At 46.2% G+C, this 21,850-nt stretch overlaps 1 protein-coding gene across 3 annotated transcripts in view; it reads right to left on the bottom strand.

Annotated features, from left to right (window-relative positions):
* The window catches only part of POLR2C (RNA polymerase II subunit C), a 90,515-nt gene that overhangs the window by 26,640 nt on the left and 42,025 nt on the right, over nucleotides 1-21,850 (bottom strand). For 2 of the 3 annotated variants that reach the window (XM_033940675.1, XM_033940677.1), the window contains exons 5-6: nucleotides 18,697-18,825; nucleotides 4,767-4,818 (exon numbers count right to left, since the gene is read on the bottom strand). In XM_033940675.1, coding sequence (XP_033796566.1) covers nucleotides 4,767-4,818; nucleotides 18,697-18,825 — 181 coding nt within the window. Of the gene's footprint in view, nucleotides 1-4,766; nucleotides 4,819-10,045; nucleotides 10,762-18,696; nucleotides 18,826-21,850 lie in introns of those variants that run through there. The other variant, XM_033940676.1, reaches the window with a different exon arrangement.

Below are 21,850 nucleotides of genomic sequence, written 5' to 3'. Positions count from 1 at the left end.
AATCTTTCTTATACTTTTTTTTTTAGTTAGTATTTTTACTTTTACATAAATTTTCTAATAATTATAGCTTTAGCAGTATTAATTTAAAACTGTATTGAAACATTTTCCTTCCGTTTGCCAATTCAATATATCAGCCTTTCCTCACAGTCATTTCACATTAGCTTAAAGACATTTTGGTAGAATCAGCAAATTTTATTTAATTAGCTACTATTCTTTTCAATATCAGCATATCTTCTTTATTGCCTCACCATTCCAGCTCTTCGATGTCTTGCCGTTTCAGCAGTGAAATAAAATCTGCAGTTTTGAGTCTTTTCACATTTTTTAAAGGGGGTAGATTCAAACTGTCAGCTCTCTCTTTCTCTCTCCAAATCTTTTCGCTGTCAGTCACTCACCATATTATTTAAACTTTTTTTCCCTCTGTCATTTATTTGTCTCCGATGGTACACCGATCTGTCACTTATCTTCAATATCGCGCCGTTTCAATGCTTAGAAAAAAAAATCGGCAATCCTCCTGCAGCTCCTCTCACAAGCCCAATCGCAGCTGTGATAGAGGAGAGCGAAATTTACTCAAGTATTCTGTTATTTCAATTAACTTTGAGTTATTTTTATCTTTTTTTTATAAAAGACTCACTTTTCTAAAGCCGGTATTTCTCTCTTTCGGCTTTTCATTCACAGGCTGCTTCAGCGCTGCGTTTCAAATCTCACAGTATCGTTATAGATAAAAAAAACGGTACTTTGCTTTCTCAGCTCCCAGTTACCTCAGGCTTCGTTTTAATTTCAGTTAAAGAGGTCATCTGATTTATATTATGTTCTTCTTCTTTGTCGATTATTTCTTTGATGAAATTATCCAGAAGGAAAATTATTTTTTTTATTTTGTGCCTAGATGGTGAGGAGCTCTGCGACTACACTTCCATTCGTGCCTCGCGCTAGTTCCATATAGACTTTCATCCTTTTGTGATAAAATTGGTCAGCTCTGCTCTCTTATTCTGATGATTTGGCTAACATGCTGGGTTAAGAGAAAATTTCACCAGATCGAGAAGATGATGACACGCAACCAGACATACAGTGCCGTGCCATGACGCTATTATGTGGCACCGACTTGGGAATAGAAGTGAGCCTATATCCTGCCACTTCACATTAGGGCTGGTCTCTGGGGGTTGTGCACTTGACTCTTACGTGAGTGAAGGCATGTGAGTGGCATAGCAAGCCTATTGAAACTGGAGCATAGCCAGACCCTAACCAAAGCTGCTAAGAAAAACGGGATACCAGATAACTGCAGTGAGCGATGGTGAATATGAAGCTACCCTAAAAGTATGTAAGCCATGAGTAAGAGCACAAATATAATATTAATAAGATTATTAATTTCCATGATTCCCTATACGTGATACTTTCAAGTAAAATGCTTAATTAGCAAGAAATATTAGGGAAGGCAAGAATACCAGGTTTAGAACATAAGGAAATAATTTATGAAGGGAAAATTAATTTTCCCATTTTACCTTTACCTAAATGTAGAACCTGAGGTCTAGTAAATACTATTGTTTCTGAAATACTGGCTGGCAAACAAGCATATTTTGGCTCCAGAGTAGCAGATGTATTTAGATGGGAAGGTGAATGGGTACCAAATACTGTACATAATCATGAACTAACACTAAGATATGATCAGTTAATGTTACATGTCGTCATTGATAACTGTGTTTTGTTTTTACCACAAAGAATTAACTTTATCTCATTGATTTAAAACCACATCACATTCTGTACCCTTAGATAGAAAATGGTGTAATTTTGAAATGAAACAATGTGTCCTTTCACAGTGATGCTTTTGACAATGGGACCCCAATTAGGGTTCCCACTTATCATGGGCAACAAATAGATGAACAAAATAAAACAAACGTGTCATCTATGAACCATGTTCTTTACAACATACCTACAAGTTGTGCCAAAGGACCATTCCACCGTAAGGTTATACCTTTATACAAGAAATATCATATAAAAATGTTTGTGTTGCTAGCAGTACTGGTGAACTTGTGATTCCTGCTATTCAAGCTCCCTTTTCAGTATGTCTATATCGAATGTAAATATTAATTTTTCTTTTGCCGAGGTACTTACTCCAATTATTTTATTGCCATCTATAAAGAAAGCCATGCAAAATATAGCAATTCTAAATAAAGCAATACAGCAATGTAACCTTACTTTGCTACGGCATAAAATAGATACTGAATTTTGAAATACTAACTTGCATTCTGTGGCAGATCATATTGAAGCTACCACTGCACTCCATTGGTGGGATGCTTTTACTAGAGGCAGTGCTATGGCACAAAAGGTGTTTCTTCATTTCTTACTCTATAATTTTGTTTAGCTATCCTTATGTTAACATTTCTTAATTGTGGGTTTACCTATTGTGTATACAAACGGACACTCTCTCCCTTTATTTGGATGACTCAGCATACTACATGACACGTCTCCTCAAGTCTGCTTATCTAACCTCCTTGACCTTAGTGTTACCTTGACAACATCAAAAGGACAGTAAATCTGACATTCTGACCTCCTTGATCTGAGTGTTGCCAAAACAACATCAAAGGGACTGGCCAGGGGGGTAACTGAAACTCAGCATACTACTGACATGAATCCACAAGTCTGCTTATCTGACATTCTGACCTCCTTGACCTGAGTATTGCCCAAACAACATCAAAGGAAGAGTGAAACCAGATGGGAAGCCGGTTTTCTGCCACACCTCTTTCTGACATCCTGACCTGGGTGTTGTCAAAACAAGGAACAAAAGACCAGCACCAGCTGTTTTACTAATCGTAATAGCAGCACCAGCTGTTTATGCTTTTTGAACTCAACAGCTTTCACCCTTTTAAAAGGACGGGATTCTGCTCCTAACATTAGAATCCAAGACGTCTCCAGGAACAGGATCCAAGATGTCTCAAGGGGAAGTCTCCCGTGTCTACTCGCCTATCTATTGAGGGATTCCCAATTGTGAAGGTAGAGTGTTTGCCTGAGATACGGTGATATTTTATTCTTATATATATATATATATATATATATATATATATATATATATATATATATATATATATATATATATATGTATAATAAAGTGTGATTGTTTATGCTTTATATTGTCTGTGTGCTTTTCTGAGTGTCACTGATCATCCCATTTGACAGAAATAAGTGGCAGAACAGGCCTTTCCCCTGCCTCTAAACGCACAGAGAGAAAAGAGACTTTTTAGAGGAGGGGAAAGGGCGGGCGGTAGGTGGGCTGACCTACACCTAGGCGTACAACACGTATAACCAAAACATTTGACAGGTTGTCTAGTTGACACTTATACGTTTTGACTTAGACCAAGTCAAAACAGGTATAAGTGCCGAAAAAGGGGCCGCTGAGCTAATCGTGGCTGCTGCAGCGGCCCCAGCAACCTGCCTACCCCCTACAGCAATGATCGCGGCAGGAGAGATGGCTCATCTCCCCTGCCGTGATCCACCCTTCCCCCCCAACAATCAGGGCAGGAGGGAGCCCAAGCCCTCCTGGCCCACGATCCCAAACCCCCCTGATGACATCGGGTCAAGAGGGAGCCCAAGCCCTCTTGCCCCGTGGCACCCCTGACCTCCCTGACACTATCGGGGCAGAAAGGAGCCCAAGCCCTCCTGGCCCGGCGATCTTCCCCCCTCCCCCCATGATCTGGCCAAGAGGGAGCCCAAGCCCTCCTGGCCCGCGATCCCCTGTAACACCCACCCCCCATTAAAATACAAGCAGGAGGGATCCCAGGCCCTCCCGCCCCCCGAACCTCCGATTGCCCCCCCTTCCGACCTTCGACCCTCCCCGCCGACCCCCCACCCCCTTCCCCGTACCTCAAAAAATGTTGGCTGGACGGACAGGTGCCAAGCCCGCCTGTCCGGCAGGCCAGCCAGTGCAGCAATGGGGCCGGATTGATCCAGGCGGATCAAACTCCGCCCACAGGTGGGGCCTGAGGCGCCTGGGCCAACCAGAATGGGCCCAGGAGTCTTAGGTTCCTCCTGTGGGCAGGGCCTTAAGTACATGGGCCGGGTTGGGTTTTTATGATTTTAATGTTATTTTGCAGTTAGTTTACAGATTTCTTATAGTTCTGTTTTATACATCATATCTGTACACAGCCTTGACTAGAAGGCTTTTGAACGAGTGAGTTATATTGTAAATGTCAAATCAAATTAAAAGGACTGAACTTGGTCCTAGGAAGTTGTTTAGTCCATCTTTCCAGCTCACTTTGCCCACACTTATCAAAGAAATGCTCCAAAGGCTGTGGTCATTTTATATTTCAGGTTACATCCTATACCTCTGGCTAATAAAATAAATAAATATTGTCAGTGGCAGATTTAATAGGTCTTCATTTAGCTTTGGAAATGTTTGGCCAATTTGTGTGCATGTAATGTAATGGTACCTGTATTTGATTTAAAAAATGTGTACTTTGTTGATAACTTGCTGTACCAATTGACCAATAAAAGACATTTAAAAAAATTGGGGCTGGATTATTTTATATTCGAATTTAACGTATTTAGAATTTTTTTAAAGGATATTCTTTTATTTGAAATATTTTTTGAGCAAATTGCTACCCAGTATATTACATGGCATTTGCCAAATGGAATTAAAAAATACAAATAAAAAATACTGTGAACTCAGTTCTTAATAGTCATAGCCAAATTCCTCTAGCTGTTAGAACAGCTAGACATGAAAGTAACTGTAATAAAGTACAACAAAAATGGTTAGTGAGCAGAGGTTCTTTACTTACCATCCTGTTCAACATAGTCATTGGGGTCACTGTCTCTGCTTCGGGAGGTTACCTATACAGAAGGAACACAGGTGGTCACTGGGCTAGCACCAAAGATAACAATATCATATGCAAGATATAAACTACTGCCAGGAAACAACAAAACCAGTAAACTGAAAACAGAGGTATAATCAGCTCAAAAAATATCAAAGAAACACCAATCTGACATTTCTTTTGAACAGCAAATTTGCCCAACATAGCACCATGTTTTACCCTGTGGCTGCTTCAGGAGTACAGATACAACAAGGTGTATTGTGTTCTTAGGCTTCAGCTAATAAAAATCAAAATCCTCACACAGTTCCCTTCAGGTCCAAAACAGACCACTACCTCCTATCCCATGGCTTTGTCAAAAGCTTTCTGAAAATCTAGATAGCTGGCCCACCTTTATTCATGCTTTCCAAATATGTAGCATAAGAACATAAGAAGTTGCCACCACTGGATCAGACCATTGGTCCATCGCGCCCAGCGGTCCGCTCCCGCGGCGGCCCATCAGATCTATGACCTGTAATGTGGTTCCTGTCCATTTCTGTAACCTATCACTTCTTTTTATCTGTAACCCTCTCCATTTCTGTAACCTATCTCTTCTTTTTATCTGTAACCCTCAATCCCCTTATCTTTTAGGAACTTGTCTAAACCTTCCTTGAAACCCTGCAATGTGCTCTGGGCTATCACAACCTCCGGAAGTGCGTTCCATGTGTCCACCACCCTCTGGGTAAAAAAGAACCTCCTAGCATTTGTTCTAAACCTGTCCCCTCTCAATTTCTCCGAGTGACCCCTTGTGTTAGTGGTTCCCCACAGTCTGAAAAATCTGTCCCTGTCCACTTTCTCTATGCCCCTCAGGATTTTGAAGGTTTCTATCATGTCTCCTCTAAGTCTCCGCTTTTCCAGGGAGAAGAGCCCCAGCATCTTTAACCTGTCAGCATACGAAAAGTTGGTGAGGCAAGACTTCCCTTGGCTGAATCCACGTTGACTCTGGCCCATTAATCCGCATTTGTCTATGTTTTCAGTATTTTTTTTCTTTTTTAGTTTCTATAATTTTACACAGCTTCCCAGTTTACCCCAGAACCCTTTTAAAAAAATTGACATTACATTTGTCACCTTCTAGTCTTTAGATACCGTGGACCATTTTAATGAGTTACAGATAAACAACAGTAGATCTGCAATTTCATTTTTGAATTCTTTCAGTACCCTGGGGTGTATACTGTCCAGTCAAGGTGATTTGCTGCTCTTTAACCTTTGTTTATTACATTTTCCAGGTTCAACAAGATTTCTTTCATTTCCTCCTCATTGTCACCCTTTAATAGGGAAAGGGACTGTAACTTGTATACCTCCTTTTTGTAGTTTTACAACCACATTCAAAGCAGTTTACATATAGGTACTTCAAGTGTATTCCCTATCTGTCCCGGTGGGCTCACAATCTATCTAATGTACCTGGGGCAGTGAAGGATTAAGCGACTTGCTCAGGGTCACAAAGCATGGGGTTTGAACCCACAACCTGAGGATGCTGAGGCTCTAACCCAGGGGTGCCCAAATGGACGATCGCGATCGATCAGTCGATCGTGTTGCCTTTGTGATCTTTTTCTCCCTGCTGCTTCCACGAGTAAGTTCTGGGCCAGCCAATCGCTGCCTGGCTGGCCTGGAACTTCCTCCCCGGCGTTAGAATTGACGTTGGAGGTGAAGTCTTGTGGGCCCGGCGCTTGTATGCGCCAGGCCTGGCTTGGGGAAGCTGCAGGGAGAACTTGGCGTGGTGGCTTGGGGGGGTAGGGAAAGAATCGGGGAAGTGGAGAAATCGGTGCGATGGCTTGGGGGGGCAGGGGGAGAGAGAAAGAAAGGCAAAAAGAAAGAGGGGGGGACGGGGGAGAGAGAAAGAAAAGCAGAAAGAAAGAGTAGGGCCAGGGGAGAGAGAAAGAAAGGCAGAAATAAATAAATATTGGCTTTACAGAAGAAGGAAGTACAACCAGAGACTCTGAAATCACCAGACAAAAAGGTAGGAAAAATGATTTTATTTTCAATTTAGTGATCAAAATTGTTAATTATCATTTGTATTTGGGGGTTTTTCAGAGGTCAAGGCAGATGACTTTAAAATATGTAATGTCACCTCAGTAACAACTATACAAAAATAGACAAATATACCTCCTCCCCTTTTACTAAACTGCAATCGCGATTTTTAGCACAGAGAGCTGCGCTGAGTGCCCCTCGCAGCTTCCGATGTCATAGGCTCCCTGTGCTAAAAACCACTATCACAGTTTAGTAAAAGGGGGCTATAATGCAACATAAAGACAGCAGATAAAATTCTCATAACGGACACTTTTCTCTGCATACAGTGCGCTTTGTGTTTTTTAAAATTTTATTGTTGGTAGATCATTTTGACTTGGTCATTTTAAAAGTAGCTCGCAAGCCAAAAAAAAGTGTGGGCGCCCCTGCTCTAACCACTACGCCACACAATACCATTTCTGACAAAGATAGTTCCCTTACAACTTTACTGTTCCTCAGTAAAGACTGAAGCAAAGAAGCAATTTAGTCTCTCTGCTATGGCCTTGTCGTCCCTGAGTGCTCCTTTTACTCGTTGACCTAATGATCTGTCCGATTCCCACATAGGCTTTCTGCTTCTAATGTACCTGAAAAACGTTTTTGTCCCTATGGCATGCTTCTTTTAAAATTCTCTTTTAGTTGTCTTTATTAATGCCTTGCATCAACTTGCCAGTGCCTATGCTGCTTTGCTTTCTTCCTTCGGATCCTTTTTGCATTCTTTGAAAGATGTTCTTCTGGCTCTAATCACCTCTTTCATCTCACCTTTTAACCATGCCAGCTGCCATTTGGCCTTTCTGCCTTGTCTGGGTTTCTGTGATTGCAACATTCATGCCCAATTTAAACTCTTTAACCTTTACAGCTGCTCCTTTTAGTATCTTTTAAACCAGTTTCCCCATTTTAGCATAATTACTCTTTCAACAGTTAAATGTTGTTGCAGTAGATTCTGTTACAGTCTGCACTCCAATTATCTCAGATTTGATCATGTTATAATCACTACTGCTAAGCAGCCTCAGAACCGTTACTCTTCACACCAAGTCCCACATCCCAGTAAAGACTAGATCCAAAATAGCTCCCCCTCTTGTTGGTTCTTAAATGACTGCTTCACAGAGCAGAAGGATTATTTCAACTAGTACTCCTGGCAGAATTCTGCATGACTACGCAAAGCAGAATTTGCACAGAATTGCACAGTCACGCAGAATTCCCCCTTTCCCGTGCAGAATCTTAGATGATGTCAACTATCGGGTCACGGTATCCACAGCAATTCCCACACGCTGCCTGCCACTAACTCGGAAGTCTCTCTGCTGCAGAGATGAGGCTTTCAAGTTAGTGGCAGGCAACGTGTGAGAATCGCTGCTGATACTGCGACCCGATGAAGCAAGCCTTACCAGGGAGAGTACAGGGGAGGGGAGGAAGGAACGAAAGATGCTGGCATAAGGGGATAGGAGGGGAGTGATGAAGAAGGAAAGGTGCTGGCATAAGGGGACGGGAGGAGAGGGGTGAGGAAGGAAAGATGCTGGCATATGGGGAGTTGAGTGAGACATGCATGATGAGGGGAGAAAGTGAAATGTTGCACATGATAATGGAGGGGAGGAAGGGAGAGAGGGTGCATGGAGAGGGGACAGACAGGTTTGACCTGAAGAACAAGGCAAGGGGAGAGAGAAATGGAGGACAATGGGAAAGAAACAGAAATGTTGGATATGGCAGTGGGGGAAAGGGATGCAGGGGAGGGAGAGAGGTATTGGATATGGGTGTGAATGGGAGGGAGGGAGAGATACATACATAGGAGGTGGAAAGGTGAAGGAAGGAGATGATGTATCTGTAAGGATGAGCCCCATCCAAAATGTAAAGTTTTGGAGGGGTAATGTTGAAGCAAATAAACCCCAATGATATAATGTGGCGGCCTTACAATCTGCCAGGCCCCGGGTTCGATACCCTCGTAGAAGATTCTCAGTAGGAAGTGAAATTACTGACCAAAGACAGCCAAGAGTGATTGCATAAAGAATATAATGTACAGAAAGGCAAAGTTTATAAAGATATATCAAGCATATACCAGGTTACAAATGTACAAAAAGAAATAGACATAAGCTTTATAAATACAGAGTGGATTCAGAGACTGCTTTTGTGTGTGAGAGAGAAAGAAAAAGAGAGGACAGTTTTCCTGCATTACAGAGGAAAGACAGAAAGAAAGGGAGAGGGGTTGGTTCAGGCTTCAGGTTCCAGAGAGAGAAGGGAGGGGGGTGTTGCAGAGAGGAGGCTTTTATAGGTTGGAATCTTATTCCAAAAATAGAAACTATTGTATGTCCCAGTATCTTTCTGTTTATAGATTGTAAACTGTTTGAAACAATGGTTAGTATGATTGATAAGGAAGGTGTGATACTTGCAGGAATGGTAGATGGGATTAGTCTCCAGCTTCTTTGTCTCATTCAAGTAGCATATCTTCTTGATTAACAATCCAGTCTGGCTGGATGTATGTGAATTCTGTGCAGGAGTATTTAGGGTCTATCTGCATCAACATTCCAGAGTCAGATTGATATAATGTCCCATAGGCCTCTGCTGACATTGGTTAGGCCAACTGAAAATGCTGACTGCTAGAAATGCTAGGGTGACAGTATCCAGGAGCAGAATGGAGTGACGGATATATGCCCAGCAATGGGAGAGAGGGAAGAGAGTGGGAGAAATGCTGGACCATGGGGGATAGTGCAGAAGGGAAGAGAAGGAGATGTCAAGCTACAAGAGTGGGGAGGGAAGGAAGAGAGAGCAGATGCTGGGCTATAAGGGTGGAAAAAGAAAGACACTGAGAATGGTAGAACTCTGAGGGGAAGGAAACGGATGAGAGGACAGATATTACAGAGGGTGAAATATGGTAATGGGCGGTATGTTGAAGATGAAAGGGAACAGAGGGCTGAGGAAGGAATGAAATGGGGAATGAGAGAAAAGATGGAAATTTGATAGGTAACTGAAAAGTGAAAAAGAGGAGAAGGGTAAGAGGCAGAAAAAAGCTAAAAAGGAATAATCAATGTGTCATAGACAAATGTAGTGAGGGATCAGAGAGGCGAAAAGACAAATGGATAGCAGCCGCTTGAAGAATTAACAGATGACAGGAAAGCAGAAAAGAGAAGCTATAACCAACATGATTGATCATCCAGACAACAAAGGTAGGAAAAAAACCATTTTATTTTAAATGGAATATGGATAATATTACCAAAAATATTGTTGACAATCTTGCAGAATTTTGAAGCATTTGCTAATTTTGTGCGCAGAATTCTATCAGGAGTAAACTAGGAACTTTATCTCTCTAGCATTTCCAGATCTGACAATTATCCAGTCAATATTGGGGTAATTGAAACCACCCATTACACTGGACAACAAATTTTTCCATAGGTTTTGCTTCTTTAAAACAAACTGGTGATTATGATAGACCCCTTCAAAATAAACACAAATATAATTTCCCACTGACTGTATCATGTAGGAAATCTGAGAAACACAATGGTATCTTTAATTGACTATAAGATGTTTTAATGCACAAAGTTTCTGATACACTGATATTTCGCTGTGGCTAAACGTGTTTTCCCAATGATTTTCGTTTGTATTCAGTGTCCGGTGCATCTCGTTGCAGTGTCCAACAATAGTCAGCTAGCATTGATGGATTCCAGTCGACCTGATATCTTTTTTCCATAGTGGCAATGTCCTGGTGAAACCTTTCGCCATGTTTGTCGCTGACTATACCAAGATTTGCAGGGAAGAAGTCCAAGTGTGAATGTAGAAAGTGCATCTTCAGTGACATGTTGCATGGTTTTGTATGCTCTAAGAAGTTTGTCAACCAGTTGAATATAGTTTGGTGCTCTGTAACTGCCAAGAAAATTCTCAACGACATCCTTGAATGCTTTCCAGGCGATTTTCTCTCATCATTGATAGTGTGTCTGATCTGTGGACCGACAAAAATGCCTTCCTTAATCTTGGCATCAGTTATTCTTGGAAACATCTATCTTAGATAAAGAAAACCTTTGCCTTTCTTGTTCATCGCTTTTACAAAATTTTTCATCAGTCCAAGTTTTATGTGAAGAGGAGGCAAAACTATCTTTGTCAGGTCAAGTGGTTCATGTACCACATTTTTCTGTCCTGGAACTAAATTCTTATGGAGTGACCAGTTCTTTTGAATTTAATTCAACTCCTTAGCACGGCTGTCCTATTTACAAATAAAACAACAGTACTTGGTATATTCAAGCTGCATTCCAAGTAGCAGAGCTACTACTTTAAGATCACCTCAGATGTTTCCAGTAGTACTTTGTGTACTGGATATGCTTTAACAGCAGTTCCATGTTTTCACATGTTTATTTCATGTATGCAGCATAGCCAATAGGTATCGACGGGTAGACATTGCCAGTGTGTAACAAAACAGCCTTGAGGCTTAACACTGAAGAATCAATAAAAAGATGCCACTCCTGTGGGTCATGTGTACAACTCAAAGCTGTGAACAACCCTTCAATAGAAGTGCAGCCTGAAAGTATTGTAAAAATGTTGCATTACACACCAGCTGACCATGCTCCCTAAAATACTCTCCCTAATGCCATTTTAGGGGGCATGGTCAGCTGGTGTGTAATGCGACGGCAGTAGCAATCTGCATGCTGGACGAGTCTTGCTTCCCGTACCCCTCCAGAAGAAGCCAACCAGTGAAACCTAGGTTGAGGGGGGGGGGGGGGTCGGTGAAAATGTACCAGTCCAGTTATGGTGATTAAGGAAGTGCCCGGAGTAGCTGTGTTGGCCATATTACCACCAAATACACCAGATAAGTTGTTTTTGTTTGCAACTGAGTATCTATTGGATCTGTTAGAACATATGTTCTATGGTTATTGGTGGAAGAGACAGTGAACACGCGATGATGGTCTCCATACACAGCTGAGTCCGTGATTTTTCACTAGGGTTATAGTTGCGGGTCTCAGCATTCACTAATAAGCACATTTAAAGTTTTGAAGTGATTATTTATATATTTTGGTATTTTAAGGTGATTAATGAAAGTTGAGATATATATAAGTGATATATATATATATATATATATATATATATATATATATCACTTTATGTAATTGAAGTTCCCTTGTATAGTGAGATTATTATAGCATTGCCATATTGTCTAACTTGCCTAATTTATGTTAACATTTCATTACCTGTATATTCATTCTAGCCTTGTCGGGGATAGACTTAGTATAGATAAGGACAGGTTGTTCACCCTCTCCAAGGTAGGGAGAACAAGAGGGCACTCTCTAAAGTTGAAAGGGGATAGATTCCGTACAAACGTAAGGAAGTTCTTCTTCACCCAGAGAGTGGTAGAAAGCTGGAACGCTCTTCCAGGATTCAAGACAAAGTTAGACAAGTTTCTGCTGAACAAGAACGTACGCTGGTAGGGCTAGTCTCAGTTAGGGTGCTGGTCTTAGATCAGAGGTCCACCGCGTGAGCGGACTGCTGGGCATGATGGACCACTGGTCTGACTCAGCAGTGGCAATTCTTATGTTCTTAGTATAGCCCTACCATTATTTTCTTTCCCTTCACACATGGAATTTCTGTCCATAAGAATAGCACAGTTACTTACCGTAACAGGTGTTATCCAGGGACAGCAGGCATATATTCTCACATGTGGGTGACGTCATCTACGGAGCCCCGATGCGGACAGCATTTCAAGCAAACTTGATTGAAGATTCAAGCTTGCTGTGCTGCATCACGCATGTGTGCCTCCTGCTCCACTAGAGGGCGCATCCCCTCCTCGTGGTCTCCAGTTCACATATCCAGCAAAGAAGCCAACCCCGGGGAGGTGGGCGAGTTGTGAGAATATATGCCTGCTGTCCCTGGATAACACCTGTTACGGTAAGTAACTGTGCTTTATCCCAGGACAAGCAGGGATGATATTCTCACATGTGGGTGACCTCCAAGCTAATAACGAAGGGGTGGAGGGAAGTTGGCAATTTAAGAAAACAGATTACGTAATACCGATTGGCCGAACCGGCCATCGCTTCTGGACAGTGTATCCAGGCAGTAGTGAGAGGTGAAAGTATGAACCGAAGACCACGTGGCAGCCTTGCAGATATCCTCAATAGGCGTGGACCTGAGGAAAGCTACCGAAGCTGCCATCGCTCGGACTTTATGTCCCGTAACTCGACCATGCAGCGCGAGACCAGCCTGAGCGTAGCAGAAAGAAATGCAAGCAGCCAATCAGTTGGACAAGGTGCGCTTGGAAACTGGGCGTCCCAACCTATTAGGGTCAAAGGACAAAAACAATTGTGGAACTGTACGATGAGACTGAGTGCGTTGGAGGTAGAAAGCCAACGCCCTCTTGCAGTCAAGAGTGTGGAGCGCCACCTCTCCAGAGTGAGAGTGGGGCTTGGGAAAGAACACAGGCAGAATAATGGACTGGTTGAGATGAAAATCAGATATCACCTTAGGCAAAAACTTAGGGTGAGTGCGGAGGACCACCTTGTCGTGGTGGAATACCGTGAAAGGTGGGTCCGCCACCAAGGCCTGCAGCTTGCTAACCCTCCGAGCAGAAGTGAGAGCGAGTAGGAAGATCACTTTCCAAGTGAGGAACTTAAGATGACACTTATCCATAGGCTCAAATGGAGGTTTCATCAGTTGAGCTAGAACCACATTAAGATCCCAAACACCGGAGGCGGTTTGAGGGGAGGATGAACATTCAAAAGCCCCTTCATGAAACGGGAAACCAAGGGATGGAGTGAAAGAGCCTTCCCTTCCAGGGGCTGATGAAAGGCAGCAATGGCGCTGAGATGGACTTGAATGGAATTGGTCTTCAGGCCAGAGTGAGATAAATGGAGCAAATACTCCAGAACCGAAGGCACAGGGATCGACACCGGGTCCTGGCGGTGAGAGGAGCACCAGGACGAGAATCTAGTCCACTTCTGAGAATAGCAGAGTCTAGTCGAGACTTTCCGAGAAGCCTCCAACACTTCCCTGACCGACTGAGATACGGGGAAGGAAGTCAAGGGGAAAGAAACCAAGCAGTCAGATGAAGAGACTGAAGATTGGGATGTAACAGTGAACCCCGACTCTGAGATAGCAGAGAGGGAAAGACAGGCATAAGCAGAGGTTCCCTGACACTGAGTTGAAGTAGTAGGGAAAACCAAGGCTGGCGGGGCCATCGAGGAGCGATCAAGATCAGAGTGGCCCTCAGAGATTTTAGATGGACCAGCGTCCTCAGAATCAGAGGAAACGGCGGGAACGCATAGAGGAATTTTCCCTCTCAATCTAGGAGGAAGGCATCGGCCTCGAGACGGTCTGGGGAGTACATCCTTGAACAGAAGAGAGGCAGTTTTTGGTTGTCGGGGGAGGCGAACAGATCTATCTGGGGAGTCCCCCAAGTGTCGAACACCTGTCGCAGCACCTGAGAATGCAGGGACCACTCGTGTGGCTGGAGGCGGCGGCTGAGCCTGTCCGCCAGGCAGTTTTGTTCCCCTTGGATGTAAACTGCTCGAAGGGAGATGTTTTGGGAGACTGCCCACTCCCAGAGCCGTAAGGCCTCCTGGCAGAGGGGCCAAGACCCCGTCCCTCCTTGCTTGTTTACGTAGTACATCACCACTTGGTTGTCTGTGCGGACGAGAACCACCCGGTCGTGAAGCAGATGCTGAAAGGCCACCGCGGCTAGGTAAATGGCCCGGAGCTCCAGCACGTTGATGTGGCAGCGACGGTCCTCTGTGGTCCACAGACCTTGAGTGTGTAGACCGTCTACATGAGCCCCCCAAGCGTACTCCGACGAGTCCGTGGTTAGGACCTTGTGGTGTGGAGGGGCGAGAAAGAGCAAACCCTTGGAAAGATTCGAAGAGTCGGTCCACCAACGGAGCGATCTTTGCAAGGAAGGAGTCACTGTCACATGGCGGTTGATCGGGTCCCGATCCTGACGCCATTGTGATGCCAAAGTCCACTGTGGTAACCGCAGGTGAAGGCGAGCAAGCAGGGTAACGTGGACTGTGGAGGCCATATGGCTGAGGAGCGTCATCATCTGTCGTGCCGAGACCGAGGTCGATCTCGATACCTGTCGGCCCAGATTTACCAACGCCTCCCGCCGCTGAGGGGGGAGGAAGGAACGAAGACGGACCGTGTCCAGCACGGCCCCGATGAATTGTAAGGACTGAGAGGAGCACAGCTGGGATTTTGGAAAGTTTATCTCGAACCCCAGACACTGAAGCGAAGTAATAGTCTGTCGGGTCGCTGAGATAACCCCTTCCCTGGTCGGGGCTTTGATCAGCCAATCGTCCAGGTATGGGAATACTTGCAGACCCTGGGAGCGTAAGGCAGCCGCGACCACTACGAGGCACTTCGTGAAGACTCGGGGGGACGAGGACAGGCCGAAGGGGAGGACCCAGTATTGTAGGTGGAGGTCCCCCACCTGAAAGCGGAGGAATCTGCGACAAGCAGGGTACACCGGAACATGGGTGTAGGCCTCCTTCAGATCGAGGGAGCAGAGTCAATCGCCCTCGTCGATCAGGGGGTAAAGGATCGGAAGGGAAAGCATCCGAAACTTTTCCCTCGTCAGAAATTTGTTCAGGCGCCTCAAGTCCAGGATCGGGCGCAGGTCTCTCGTCTTCTTCGGTACCAGGAAGTATCGGGAGTAAAACCCTTGGCCCCTTTGATTTTGGGGAACCGGTTCCACCGCCCGCAGGCGAAGGAGGTCCTGTGCCTCGGAGAGGAGGAGGGACAGCTGCGCTCGATTGGGAGGACATGCACTCGGTGGGCTGTCGGGAGGAACCTCCCAAAAGTTGAGCGAGTACCCTGATGAGATCTCGCCAAGGACCCATGAGTCCGACGTTATGGCTTCCCAGCGAGGGTAGTAGGCTTGTAGGCGGCCCCCGATGGGAAGGAGACCAGGTGGAGGTGCGGAGGGGGCCCGCCCCCGTCCGCTCATCCCGTCAAAAGGATGGAGACGGTTTCGCAGGCGCAGTGGGCTGTGATTTTGGTGGAGCCCTAGAGTGAGCCTGGGGGCGGCGCGGCGGCGGTCTGGAAAAGGCCGGAGTAGACTTCTGGGGGTAGTGGCGAGGCAATCCCCGGAAGGGGCGAGAGGCTTGCGGTTTAGGTTTTTGCCGGACGAGGGATGTGAAGGAACATTCGTGTTCCGACAACCGTTTCGTAGCTGCCTCGATGGTGTCGTCAAACAGTTCCTTCCCGACGCAAGGGAGGTTAGCTAACCAATCTTGCAGGTTAGGGTCCATATTGACGAGCCCTAGCCACGCCAGTCGGCGCATGGCCACCGCGAAGGCTGCGACCCTGGAAGACAGTTCAAAGCCATCGTAAGCGGCATGGAACAAGTGCAGTCGGAGGTTGGAAAAATCCTCGAGGAGGAGGCCAAACGCTGCCTGACGAGGGGCAGGTAGGTCCCCCGAGAAGGAAGCCAGCAGCCCAATGAGGTGTTTCAGGTAGGAGGAAAAGGTGAAAGTGTAGTTCAGGACCCTAGAGGCCATCATAGAGTTCTGATACAAACGGCGTCCGAATTTGTCTAGTGTCCGGCCTTCGCGTCCAGGAGGGACTGCCGCGGACACTCTAGAGGGGTGAGCTTTCTTCAGAGAAGACTCCACCAGTAAGGATTGGTGGGACAACTGTGGTTGCTCAAACCCCGGGCATGGTACCGTTCGGTACTTAGACTCCATTTTAGATGGGACCGCCGTCACCATGTAGGGAGTCTCGAGGTTCCTTATGAGGGTCTGCCGGAGTACCGGGTTCAGCAGTAGCCAGAGGGATTCTCGGGGCGGGGAGGGAAAAAACCAGCTCCGCCAGGTACTCCTTGGAGTACCTCGAATCGGATTGTAAGTCCAAGTCAAGGGCACGACCCATGTCCTGGACGAACCTCGTGAAGGAAGGTCGGTGGGATCCCGTGGCCCCTTGTGGGGACGGTGACCGAGACCTCCTTTTCGCCGAGAAGGAAGGGGAAGCCTCCCTCGAATAGCGAGGTTCTCGCTCGGATCCTCGATCCGACGCCGGGGATGCGCTGTGGAAACGCTCCCGGGTCGAGGACCTGCGTCGCCTTGAGGAGCCCCTCGGGGACGCCGCCGGGGTACGGGGTACCGACCGATGTCGGGTCAGGGACCCCTCCCCGGACTCCCTCGGCGAAAGCCTGGAGCCTCGGACTGGAGCCCCGGTCCGAGGGGGAGTCAGTAGGAGCTGTGGGTTAGTGAGAGACAGCTCGGTAACCCGTAGCGGTCCCCCCGATCGGGTCGAGGGGGAGCGGCCTCGAGCCGGAGGCAAACTCCGGGCCTTTTTAGAGAGGGGCTTCAATTTTCGTTTCGCCCCATGGTGCTCCGCCGGGGACGCGCGCCTTGAGTGCCTCGGAGAGGAATCCGAGGAAGAAGAGAGGCGGCGGAAACGGCGTGCTTTGCCTCGAGGGGTCTCGATGCGTTGCTCAGGCTGGTCCGGCGCACGCGAGGTCGAGGTCGGTTGAAGGTGAGCCATTGCAGCGTAGAGCTCCGTTGTGATCATTGCTCGGAGCAGCTCCTGCAATACCGGCACGGACAGCATCGATGGCATGTCCGAGGCCGTGGTGCACTCCACCGGGGGCGATCTCGATTCAGAGCATTCCCGAGTGGTGGAGGCACGTCCCGAGGTCTTCGGGGGTTTCGCCGGGGCCGTGGGCAAGGAACTCCCCCCTTGTCCGGCCATTGTCCCCGAGGTTGGCTTCTTTGGAGGTATGGAACCTGAGGAAGGAAGAGGGGACTTACCGGAGCCGAAGACTTCTGAGAGCTCGGGGTTTTCGAGGTCGAGTCCCGAGGCGGGGCCGAGGTACCCGAGGCCGAGATCGAAGCTGAGGCCGAGGTCGAGGGTTGATCGGCAGCAAATAGGTCCGCCATGCGGGCCCGTCGTCGACGGAGCGCCCGGTGTTGGAAGGTTGCGCACCGGGGGCAAGTTTCTGTTGGATGATCGGCCCCCAGGCAGAGGATGCACCAGCGATGCGGGTCTGTAAGTGATAGAAGACGCTCGCACCCGGTGCACTTTTTAAAGCCTGAAACGGGCCGGGACATAGGAAGTCCAGGCGACCGCGGCCAATCAGGCCCCGCGGCTGCGACGACCCGGGAGCCCCCGGATCGCGCGAAAAGCGCGACGAGCAGGAAGAAGAAAAAAAATTTATACGCACAGCGACTTTTAACGAAGAAAAAACAACAAATCGCGGTGCAAAGAAGGCATTGGGGCAGAGCTAAGAAAAAACGTGTCTTCTTAGCACAGCGGAAAAAAACGAACTGGAGACCACGAGGAGGGGATGCGCCCTCTAGTGGAGCAGGAGGCATACATGCGTGATGCAGCACAGCAAGCTTGAATCTTCAATCAAGTTTGCTTGAAATGCTGTCTGCATCGGGGCTCCGTAGATGACGTCACCCACATGTGAGAATATCATGCCTGCTTGTCCTGGGATAATCCATGTTACTGTACATTTCCTGCTGAATTTTTATTCTACTAGACTTAATTCACTAACATATAGTGCCATCTTCCCCTACCCCAACCCCTTCAATTTGATCCAACCTATCATTTGTGATATAATTTGTATCCTGATAACAGTGTCCCACTCGTTATCTTCCTTCCATTAAATGCATTATTGTGGGAAGATAGAAATCTAAAGTTTCACATTTTGCGGATAACGTCTTATCAACAGAGGTGGACCCTGAACATTCTCTGTCACATACTGTTAATATATTGAAATCATATGAGGGGGAGTATCTGAACTTAAAATGAACACTACGAAATCAGATCTTTTAAACATGAACCTGGACTCAGCTATTGTTCACAGATTAAGGTCTAACCATTTTCTTCTTTCAGTATACACACAGTATATACAACTCTAGCATTGTAAGAGATGCGAATGGGAGGGAGTACTGACCGGTATAACCCTGGGGTTGTTGGAGATGAGGTCACGTGATGTCACATGGCGGGTCTGGTCTTCATTGCACCGCACATCAAGTGTAAATTCTACAGAACACTCTGCACAGAACTCATCACAGGTGCAATCCTAAAATCAAGAATAAGCAAAGAAAAAAGCACATTAGGCCTCTCCTATATTAATCCAGATCATCAGAGATACATTTTCAGGTATAAAGGCCTAACACCCAACAGACGAAGCAGAAAGGCCCAGACTTTCCAAGAGACTGCCAAAGTTAAAATGGTGTGACTTGACTATCGAAGGGCATGACTGGAAACATCTGAAGACTCAATGTATCACCTCTTATTCCTATACAACTTGCAATTGAAGGAACATTATATATGTGATAATCTGCCCAAGCTCAAAGTAGAGAGCTGCACGGGAACAAGGATGACGAGAATCCCGCGGTGTTGGAGGCAATTCAAAGGCCTTGAATATTACCCTCAGTAGTGTGCCTCCATTTCATGCCCTCCAGTCACGCGCACCCCTCCACAAAGCAGCGCGCAGCACTCCCAACATGCGACCCACAGCCGACCCAAAAGCCTTCCCTCCGATGTCAAAGAGGGAAGACTTCTGGGTCAGCCACATGCAGGAATCACGGGCCATGGCCCTGCAAAGTAGTAAGTGCGGCTGGAAGGCAGGGAGAAGGCAGCTGACCTGGACGGCTCCTGTACAATGGGAGAGAGGCATGGAAGTAGTTGGGCCACAGAAGGAGGAAAGGAAGGGAGGGAGGGAGTGAGCGCATTGGGCCAAGGAAGGGAGAGAGGGGGCATGAACTTGGGACACAGGCTAGAAGGAGGGAGGGTCACAAACTTAGGACACAAAAAAGGAAGGAGGGAACGTGTTTGGACACAGAAAGAAGGGAAGCGGCATGAACTTGGGACAGAGAAGGGAGAGGGCACAAACTTGGGACATAGGATGGAGGGAAAGATGCTGAGGTGGGAGAGAGAATAGAAAGGGAGATTTGTTGGACATGGATGTGTGAGTGAGAGGGAAAGAGATGGTGCACACAGGGAATGGAAGAAAGAGGAGAATTGTTGGTCACAGGGAGGGAGAGAAGTATGGGGAAGAGAAAGATAAGAGGGAGAGATGTTGGATATGGTGGTGGAGGGAACAGTGGGACAGACTGAAAGAGATACAAGAGGGAGGAATGTTGGATCGGACATGGTGGTGGAGGGAGAAATGTGACACGGTGCTGGAGAGGGGTGATAGAAAGAGAAATGTTGGGCATAGGGCTGGTGGGAAGGGGTGAAAGATGCTGCACATGATCCGAGGGATATGAGAGGGAAAAATGTTGGATGTGGCAGTAGAGGGGATGGGAGAGATGCACCCTGGATCCCCCTCTCTCTTTCCTCATTCCCTTTGCAGCAAGGGAGGGAATGAGAGAGAGTTGATGGACAGTGAGAGAGAGGAGACATGTTGCACTTGGGGGTGGAGGAGAGAGGAAGCAATGCTGTGCAGGAGTGGGGAGGTAAAAACGAGGGAGAATGATCCAGGATAGAAGGGAGGGAGGATGCTGTACAATGAGAAGGAGGAAAGAGAGAAATGCTAGACCATGGTAGGAGGAACCAATGAGCAGCAACTGCTCAAAAATAATTTGCAGAAAACAGAAAAAAAGAGAAACTGGGATCAATTTGATGGAAAATAAATCTCCGAAAACAAATGTAAAAAAAGGAATTTATTGACTAAGATATGTTAGCTTTCAGAAATGTATATAGCAAATGTCTTTGTACTGTGTTGAAAAGAAAAAGAAATGCATTTCTGGTTTTATTTCTCCAGTGCTGAAGTACTTGCTGACTCTTGGTGTGGCTGGTAGGGATCCCCAAGCACTGCCAGTTGAGGACCTCCTCCAAAGATGGCCAGACCTCCCCTCCACCAAGCATAGCAGTTGCTGGCAGCATCCCTGAGCCACTGAGGTGCTGGCATCTGTGACTCAGGGATGCTACTACTGCTTGCCAAGCTTGGCAAAAGGAACCCCTGGTCTCCTTCAGAGGAAGTCCTCAGCTGACATAACTTGAGGGTCCTCATCAGCTGGAGTATTTATATTTTATATTTTCATTAGAGGCTCTGGCAGAGACCCATTTACAAAGTATGCATTCTTCCCAATTAATATTTCCAAATTAATAAAGTGTCTTTGCTTATTTGTAAATGGGTCTCTATCAGAGCCTTTAATTCAGTAGCATAATTAAATAAAATAACTACATCTGAAGTTTATAGAGATGGACAGGGACAGAAAAGATTACTTGTAGGGATGGGCGTGGACAGATTTGATTGCAGTAGGGATAGGCTTGATTTCTGTTCCCAAGCAACACTCTAGTTCAAAATTTTATGTGGGGCACTTTGCAAGACTAGTGAAGGTATGCCTCACAGAACATAAATTTCACATATTGAACAAAGTAGATACAGCATCTTTGGCACAACACTGGATTGAACATCAGCATACATTGGTTATATGATCAACAGTATTCAGCTAGGGTGGGAGGATGGGGATGCTGAATACAGGCTGAATTACAGAAAGCAGAGATAGTTCTTTTCAGGTGAATGCTGTGCATCCAAACAGCCTTAATCAGGAATTGAAATGCTTTATACATCCTCCATATCATTTGCGGACATCCAGTGACACGTAAACAAGACAGAAACAATGATGCCATGTTTACGATGTGATGAGAAGACAGTTACTAAGTTTGAAGTGAGGATTGGTTAACAAAGGGGTTTTGAAATATTATAAAATATGTTTAAATAGGAATTTTTTTTCACCAATATATATTTTTTTTAGTAATATGCTAAAACGGACTACTTCCCTGATGAAGGTTCCAAAACACTGGCTATGTTATTGGCAGTGGTTCTATCACACTAAAACACTTTGCACGTTTTGTAGCAAAAAAAAAAAAAGATTGGGTTTTTACCTTGATGATGTCTTTTCCAGTAGATAGGGATGGTATGCTGAACCATAGGGTATAGAGAATGATACGGGGAAAAATTCTGTCCCCGTCACCGCCCCTGGACCACCATCCTCTGCAACGCCCCGTCCCCGCTGTTCCTTTCACCGCCCCGTCCCCATCTCTGCCGTCCCCTTCACTGCCCCGTCACCGTCCCCCTGTCTTTTTCACCACCC

This window comes from Geotrypetes seraphini, chromosome 4 (assembly GCF_902459505.1).
Source record: "Geotrypetes seraphini chromosome 4, aGeoSer1.1, whole genome shotgun sequence".
NCBI classification, from domain to species: domain Eukaryota; kingdom Metazoa; phylum Chordata; class Amphibia; order Gymnophiona; family Dermophiidae; genus Geotrypetes; species Geotrypetes seraphini.
This window is presented reverse-complemented; position numbering and strand designations above follow the sequence as displayed.